This window comes from Rousettus aegyptiacus, unplaced genomic scaffold (assembly GCF_014176215.1).
Source record: "Rousettus aegyptiacus isolate mRouAeg1 unplaced genomic scaffold, mRouAeg1.p scaffold_m13_p_7, whole genome shotgun sequence".
NCBI classification, from domain to species: Eukaryota; Metazoa; Chordata; class Mammalia; order Chiroptera; family Pteropodidae; genus Rousettus; species Rousettus aegyptiacus.
The window spans coordinates 56,753,698-56,761,827 of NW_023416310.1; the positions used below are offsets into that span (position 1 = coordinate 56,753,698).

Genomic DNA, 8,130 nt, shown 5'->3' on the forward strand with positions numbered 1-8,130 from the left:
GGTTCATCCATGTTATAGTATGTGTTAGAACTTTGTTCCTTTTTATGGCTTAATAATATTCCGTTGTATGCCTATATACCACATTTCGTTAATCCATTCATCTGTGAATGGACACTTTAGTTGTTTCTACTTTCGGCTATTGTGAACAATGCTACTGTAAACATTGATGAAAAAATATCTTTGAATCTCTGTTTTTAATTTTTCTGGGTAGATTTCTAGGAGTGTAATTGCTGGGCTATATGTCTGAACATTTTTGTATAGTCTTTGTATGTATATATGTTTTCATCTAGTGTGGGTAAAGATGTATAAGTGGACTTGCTGGCTCATAGGGCATGTGGATGCTTACCCCCATGAAAAACTGTCATTCCAAGTTTCAAAATGATTGTGCCATTTTATACTCCCACAAATAATGTTTGAGGTTCCAGTTGCTCTACATCCTTATCAACATTTAGTGTTGTTTTGTCCTTTTTTTCCCCCTCTATGTGCCAAATGTTTAATATGATTTTTAATATCTCACAACTTGGCACAATAGGTATTATTATTTATTTTAAAAATGAGCTATAATTGACATATAACACTATGTTAGTTTCAGGTGTATAACATAATGATTTGATATTTGTATATACTATGAAATGATCACCCAGTGAGTCTACTTAACATTCATCACCACGCATAGATATAATTTTTTTTCTTGTGATGTGAACTTTCAAGATTTACTCTCTTAGCAATTTTCAGATATACAATACAGTATTATTAACTATAGTCACCATGCTGTACACTGCGTCCTCAGACTAATTTAATTTATAACTGGAAGTTTGTACCTTTTGACAACCTTCACCCATTTTGCTGACCCCTCTCCACACTTTGGTTGTTTGTTGACATCTTTTCTTTTTAATTATAGTCATTTTGATACCATCATCTAATTATAGTTTTAATATAGAATTTCCTCATGACTTAGGATATTGAGCACTTTTTCAATGTTTCAGTGTTTATTGGCTATTCTTATCTTCCTTTGTGAATTAATGTTCAAATATTAGATTGCTTTATTATTAATGAAGTAGTAGTTGCTATGATAAAGAGCTCACAAATAAAGACCCACATTTATATAGTCAGTTGATTTCTAGCTAAAGTGCCAAAGCAATTCAGTGGGAAAAGGAAAATAATTTCACACTTGATCTGAAGTAATGGAGCCTCAACCCAGCTTATTTGAGATAAATCGTAAACCTAAATATAAAAGTTAAAACTATAAAACTTCTAGAAGAAAATAAGAGGATATCTCCGTGACCTTGGCGAAAGCAAGGGTTTTTGAAGAAGATGTAGAGAGCAAAACCTTCATATAGAACTCCTGGGGGCCTGGACTTGCCTTACAATGGGCCAGTCCATGGACTCCAGGAACGGGAAGACAGTAGGATCTGCCCAGGTGTTCTTGACATGGCAACCCCAAGGCCTGGGTAGAGGCTTGTGATCAACTATAGGAAATGAGTTCTATTTGAACACCCCAGGTAAGGACTTACTGGAATATCTGGTCTTACTGAATACCCCACAACAAAGAAGATCATGAGTCACCTTCCGGGACCTTTTCCTTATTTTTAATGTGGTCTTCACACATTAGACCAAGGTCTCTACAAGTGCTTAGAGCAGAGGAGGCCTGCTGAGAAGAGGGGAAGCAGCGTCGGAGCTTCCTGCAAGTGTGGTAGCTGCTCTGCACTGGAAACCTGGAGATAGAAACAGTGCAGAGTATAGGGAAAACTTGGAGTTTGTAGTCAAATGGACCTGAGTTCAAATCCTCGGACCAATCCTCATGGAGCTGTGTGTCCCTGCGCAATTCACTAGACCTCTCTGAATCCTGGTTTCCTTGTGAAGTCAGTTTGATACCATTTGGTCTGAGGGCTGTTCTAGGCATGGAGGGGAGAGACAATCCTACCTTTAAGTAGTCCGCACATAGCTGGACACAAGTGCAACATCTTAAACTCAAATATTCACAAACAAGCTCTGAACTTTTCTGCTTCAAAACCAGTCCCTTAGCCTCCCAGGCCTCAAAAATTGTCAAACTTTTGCTTCCTCTCTCTTCTATTTTCTGAATCCAGTTAGCAACAAAGTCCTACCAATTATTCCTTCAAAATGCCTTTCAGGAAGAAAGTAAACAATAAATGATTTTTAGTACAAGTATTTTCCATGCAATATGTGGGACATACTTACACTAAATTTTTCTATTACATATATGATATTCAAATTTACTTGGGCAGCCTGTATTTTTATGACAGATGAGGGCCAATGACCTTCATGACACAGTTGAAGAGTCAGTGGCCCAGGAGTTGGGACAAGAGGCCCAACCAGGACTCACTCCTTTCCCATTGGCTGTCTCTCCCCTTTGGCCGTCTCTCCCCTTTGGCCAGGTTACTGACAGGCTGGGGCTGCACCTGGCTCTGAGAAAGAGCCCCAGCCTCCATGCTGGTGGTGAGAAGGCTGGTGGGGGCCTGGGGGACCTTGCCTGCCTGTGGTGCTCATGCCTGGGGTTCATTAAGCCTGAGAAAGCAAGGCCGAGAGGAGCTGTCAGGGTCTACACTGAGAGGGACTTCTTCTGCATCTGGTAGTGCTGCAGCGGGGTACACGGCTGTGGGGACAGCAAGGGTATGAGGCGATAGCTGATGCAGGGACTCTGCCTAGGCCCCAGGCAGGGAGGGGAGGAGGGGACGAAGGGGCAGAAGGGGCCAGGTGCTGGCACAGCCAAGGGCCCTACCCGCCCCTCAATTGCATGGAAATTTCCTTTCTTGACCACATCTCGGCAACGTGCCCCTCAGCTCGGAAAGCTCTAGTAATGTGTGTGTGTGTGTGTTGGTGGGGGAAGGTGGAGCTTCTGTGGTATCACTCCTCTCCCTACACTTCTCCACAAGTTGATGCTGGTGTTTGTGGTAAACCCAGTGACATGGGGAGGTGGCCTAGCGGAGGAAAGGGACCTGGCAAGGTCAGACTGCCGGGTTACCAGGCTCCATAAAACAGGGCGTCGAGGTCATCTGGGCAGCTACCCCACCATGGCTTCCTGGGCCCTTCTGCTCCTCGCTCTGGAGCTCCTGGCCACCCCAGGTAAGGACATCACCCTCAGTGCAGATCCCGGCAGCTCCCTGCACCCTCACCAACTTTCTCGCTGTCATCACAAAAGATTCTCTCTCAGAGCCAGGGACAGCCCCAGCCTGTTGGTGACTCGGCTGATGAGAGAAGCAAGTGGGAAGGAAGGGAGCCCTGGCTGGTTCCGGTACTAGATTTGCTGGTCACGCCAGGTGGCACGATCCCCTTCTCCTTCCGGGTCTCTGACTTTTCGTCTGTGCCACGGAAGTCGTTGGCCCTCATCAGAGGATCTGATGTTTCTTCGGGGCCACACTGGCTAAAATCATGACAGGGCTTGTGAGCAAATGGGGACCGCTCACTGTTCAAGACTCACACACCTCTCCCTTCTCCCAGGCCCTGACGTCATTGTACAATGCTCCAAGGGCTTAGCTGAGGGTAGGAAACTTCTGGAAGGGAGAATGGGTTGGGCTACACGACCTGACAGTTTTTGGAAGGAAAGAGAAAAATAAAGACAGTCCCTAGAAAGGAGATGGGGAAAGACGTTTCCTTGCAGACCAACCCCAAACCTGCGTGTGTGCATGTGCGAGTTGGAGAGGGGCACGTGAATACAGGAGAGGGGGTCGGTCTTTCCCTCTGGCTTTCCAGAAAAAGCTTGAAATTATTATTTTTTTCCTGAGAGCGGGTCAGAGCAGCCTAGGGCTGAGAGGCAGGAGAGGGCCCCTTGGACTCTTCACAAGACCCCACTCCTGTTCTGGGCCCTGGGCACCTCCTGGGCTCCCTGTAAGCCGGGAGAACTGACTAACTGGCTTTTCCACTCCTTCCACCTAAGGAAGAATGCTGAAGCTGTTTCTTCCCCAGGTCTGGCCTTCACTCATCTGACCCCTGAGCACCATGAGCTGGTGATGGCTGACTTGCATGATGAAGAGCAGTTCTGCCAGGACCTGGCCCAGGAGGGTCTTCAGGTACACAGCTTTCTGCTTGCTTCTCACAGTCCTTCTCCTCCCTGGGTGGTGCCAGGGGCGAGGGCTGGAGGTCTCTAAGGGATTGGCGGAGGAGGAGAAAAGGCTGTGAGCTGAAGACACTGCTTTTGTTCATACTCATGCCTGGTGGTGGTAGGGGCGCCATGATAGTCTGGCTGGGCCCTCTGCAAGAGGAATGTCTGGGGTCTGCAGGAGTACAGAAGAGGCACACTTGCTGCTCTGGGAGGTGTGGGTGTGAGGCAGATTCCGGGATCCCTCGGCCCCTCTAAGACTATTAGAAAAGTGGGCAGGGGCCAGCAGCCTGGTCAGACCCTTCAGGACAGAAAAATCATAAATGACCCTGCTGGCCTTGGAAGCACCCAAAGGCCCCTTCCTGAGGCCCTTCCAAGGGCACTTAGGGTGTCAGAGAGACCACCTCGAGGGGCTTCCTATCTTAACAGGGTGACCTGCTGACCACACGGGAGGGGATAGGCGCCAGCTGTTGGTCTTGCAAGAAGATAGTCCAGAAGCTGCAGGAAATGGTGGGCAAGCAGCCTGACAAGGTGAGGCTTGTGGAGCCTTGGGCCTGCTGGTCAATGGAGTGGCAGCCCGGGGCACCCAGCACAGCTGCCCAGGAGGGGGACACTGGGGAAGGGCTGATCTCCATTGGGCCAGAGCTTCTCAGCAGGTCTCCTCACATGTCTGTAGATGGCCTTCAGAGAACTCTTGGGAATCAAGGCACTCTGGGGGTATGAAAGTGGGGGGAAAAGTGTGCATGGTTTCTATCCCATTCTCAGGTCAGAGCTTTGAGAGGCTGGTTCCTGGGGACCTGAGTCAGGACTGGTAAATTCCAGATTCGCCACTTCCCAGCTGCCAGTAATGCGTTCTGAGCCTCGTTTTCTTATACATGGGATGAGATGGATAATAATTCTTACCTGGCAAGTTGCCCAAGACTTTTAAAGGAGCAGAAAGGTGGGATGTGCTCAGTTCCACATTGGGCAACAAGTAAATGCTCAACGAGTGGATATGTCACTACCAAGAGCCATTGTTTCTCCTTTCCTTCCTTCCTCTCTCTCTCCCTCTTCCTTCTTCTTTGCTCCCCCAATCTGGTCAGCATCTTGGTGCTATAGGGCCCACCCTCAGCCCTGAGTACTCAGATTTATCCTTCTCCACTGGGATGGCAGCAGAAGATATTTTAAAATCAAATATGCAAAGGTTCTAAGCTCCGATTCCCTCCTAAACTTCTCCACACACCTCCTGTAGGTGGTGAATCCAGCCAGTCCCTGAACTCAGGAAGCTACACAAGCAGAGCCTTTAATGTGGGTCTGGAAGCCACGGGCACCATTCTCCACGCAGAAGACAGGGGACAGGTGTACAGGGGGCTGAGACCTTAACAAAGCCAACTGTCCTTCTCTCAAAAGTCCCTACTGGCCAAGCTCGGACCAAAGCCTTGGGGACTGGGAGTGGGGGCAGGTCCTGTCTCTCAATTCTCTGTTCTCATGGCCACCTGCCACCAGCTTCTCGCACCCAGCACTTCCATCGCTAGAGGTGCCCAGGGTTCAAGCTGCTGGAGCCTGCAGGATGGCAGAGCTGGGCAGGACTCACCATATCCCTATGTCCTCTCATGGCGCTGCCGCGGCAGGACAGCATTGCCCAGGCTGCGTCCCGGGTGTGCAGCAAGATGAGGCTGCTGACAGGCCTCTGCAAGAAGATCATGAAGACATTTCTTCGTTCCATCTCCAAAGACATCATGGCTGGCAAAACACCCCGTGCAATCTGTGCGGACATCAAGATGTGCAAACCTTGAGCAGGTGAGTGCAGAAGTGACGGCATTCCTGGAGGTCTCCAGACAGCCTCCTCAAGCATGTATGACATGGTTTAAAAACACACACAAAAAATCTATCGTAGAGAACTTCATAAGCAGCTCATATGTGTCCCTCTAAGCTTCCTTGTTATGACGTATTACTCCTTGACTTCCAATACAGGAAAGTGTGGAGAAGTCGGATAAGTGGGCTTTAGCTAGAAATGTTTGAGAAATACTCATTAAGAATTTTGAGAAATACTCAAAGATCTTGGGGCTTTTTACCACAGGGAATTGTAGTGTAAAATTAGGTCTCCGTCTCTCCGCAGCTATGTGACCCTGGGTAAGAAATTTAACCTCTCTGAGTTCAGTTCCCTCATCTGTGAAGGGGGGGATTATAATCCCTATTTCTGAGGTTGGAATGAGGACAGAATGAGCTCTTCATGTATAAAGAGCTTGACATCCAGGAAATGCCCTCAGATGGGGATGATATTCAAGAGACATTAGAGCCATGATCAAACTCCAATCCCCTGCTCGGCCAAGATCCTTGAAGGCAGAAGCTGAGGCTGCTCCTTCCCTGTGACCCTGTGATCCTAGAGGCCTGAGAGCTTGGCTTGAGAATCCCACTGGGGAGGGAAGGCTCTCTTGGCTTCTCCCTCTGGGGCATCCAGGTCGTACTGGAGAGGACAGGCCCCGGCTGCAGAAGATGGATGGGAAGGGGCCCATGATTGGCTCTTGCAGCTTCTCAGTGATGCTTCGGGACTTGATGCTGGCAGATCCGGGGTTGCCCCTTAGTGTTTGGTCCCCATCATTTCCTGCCATCAGGGCCTGTGGTTTTTATCTTTAAAGCTTGGCAACATGCACAGACTCTCGACTGGCTTCTAGGCTGTAACTCTGGTGTGTTCAGCAGGAACAGGTGACTCTGAGTCCCCATTTACCATGTAGAGCCCACACATTCCACAACTCACTCTTCTCTCCATTCCAGGTCTCATCTGGGCCTCTGGGGCCTCTGATCCCACCATGGGGAGAAAGCACAAGAACCTCAGCAGGTGGCCAGCTCCTCCTTCCTAAATCCAGAGTCTACCCTCTGTTTTCGCTCACCTCACTCATCCACTGCCTTCCCCTCTAGGAGAATAAAATGTCATGCAAAGCTTTAGCGCAGCGTCTTTTCCTTTGGTGGGTTTAGGGAGAGCGGCTCAGAGGTATACTTGGATGGCTCATGTGTTCATTCAGTAAATGTTTGTTCTATGTCCCCCACACTGCTCTAGATGCCAGGGACCAAAGGGTGAACAAGACAACCCTAGCACTTCTCACACATGTAGTCATGAAATACTGATTGAGCATGCACAAGAGCTACACATTAATATGGAGGCTGAAGTACACAGCAAATACACCCTCAGAAGGTCCCAGAATGGCTGGGGAGACCAGCAGGGTCATAGTCAGAGTTCTTTTGGTCACGAGGGACAGGAACCTATCCTTTTGCTTCTCTTGGCAGCCAGCCTTCTTTTGCTACTTTAAGTGAGTATGGTATTAGGATTCTTTTGGTGTCAAGTAACTTCCGTGATAGCTCATTCTAGCTTAAATAGAAAAGACAATTTATTGACTCAAATGATTAACCAATTCACAGATAGCTTCAGACACAGAATGACCCAGAAATGTATGGTATCGCCAGAGCTCTAGTCTTGTTCTTCTGCTATTCTCTCATTTCTTCCCACCTCTGCATACCGAAATCGACCTCAGGCTAGCTTCCCTCTTGGCAGCAGAAATGGCTACATCAGGTCAAAAACTTATATATATGCAGTATGTCATCAGGAGGGAGAGTGAGGTCTTTGGTAGCTTTTATTCCCATTGCTGGAAGAGAAAAGAAGCTTCTTTCTCAGGAAACACACCAGATTTCTTCTCAGTTCTCACCGGCCTGAATGGCTCAGGCGTCCACTCGAACCAATCACTAGGTGCAGGAGGAGCATGGGACACGCTGATTCGCATAAAACAAGTCAGGACACACTCCTGGGGCTGAGGCTGGGGTCCATGTCACCCTAATCACTTGGTTGAGAATGGACATGAAAATCTGGGAAGAGATTTTTGCTGTAAGAGTGGAAAATTTGATGCTGGACACTGTAAGAAGCAATCGTGTATCACTCAGGGTAGATCAGAAAAACAGTTCTAAGGGACTTCCAATGGTAAAATCTGGGACAATGTGAGTATCAAACTAGTTGATGACAATAACAGATTATAAACCACTGAATAAATTAGAATCCATTAATTTATATAGATATAAATAATGGATTGATAAATAAGGGAAAA

General features: G+C 47.7%; 1 protein-coding gene across 1 annotated transcript; it reads left to right on the forward strand.

Moving 5' to 3' along the window:
• Positions 1-2,927: 2,927 nt before the first annotated feature.
• On the forward strand, positions 2,928-7,113 carry GNLY (granulysin). Its single transcript, XM_016136659.2, has 5 exons — positions 2,928-3,084; positions 3,925-4,028; positions 4,487-4,588; positions 5,668-5,836; positions 6,812-7,113. The coding sequence occupies exons 1-4, from the start codon at positions 3,033-3,035 to the stop codon at positions 5,830-5,832; spliced, it is 423 nt and encodes a 140-aa protein (XP_015992145.2). The 5' UTR covers positions 2,928-3,032; the 3' UTR covers positions 5,833-5,836; positions 6,812-7,113.
• The last annotated feature ends 1,017 nt before the right edge of the window (positions 7,114-8,130 follow it).

Bases quoted from the DNA above. Each gene is read 5' to 3' on its own strand.
- GNLY (XM_016136659.2), top strand. From the start codon at position 3,033: ATGGCTTCCTGGGCCCTTCTGCTCCTCGCTCTGGAGCTCCTGGCCACC. The intron at 3,085-3,924 runs GTAAGGACATCA...TTTCTTCCCCAG, and splicing joins GGAGCTCCTGGCCACCCCAG to GTCTGGCCTTCACTCATCTG. The intron at 4,029-4,486 runs GTACACAGCTTT...CTATCTTAACAG, and splicing joins TGGCCCAGGAGGGTCTTCAG to GGTGACCTGCTGACCACACG.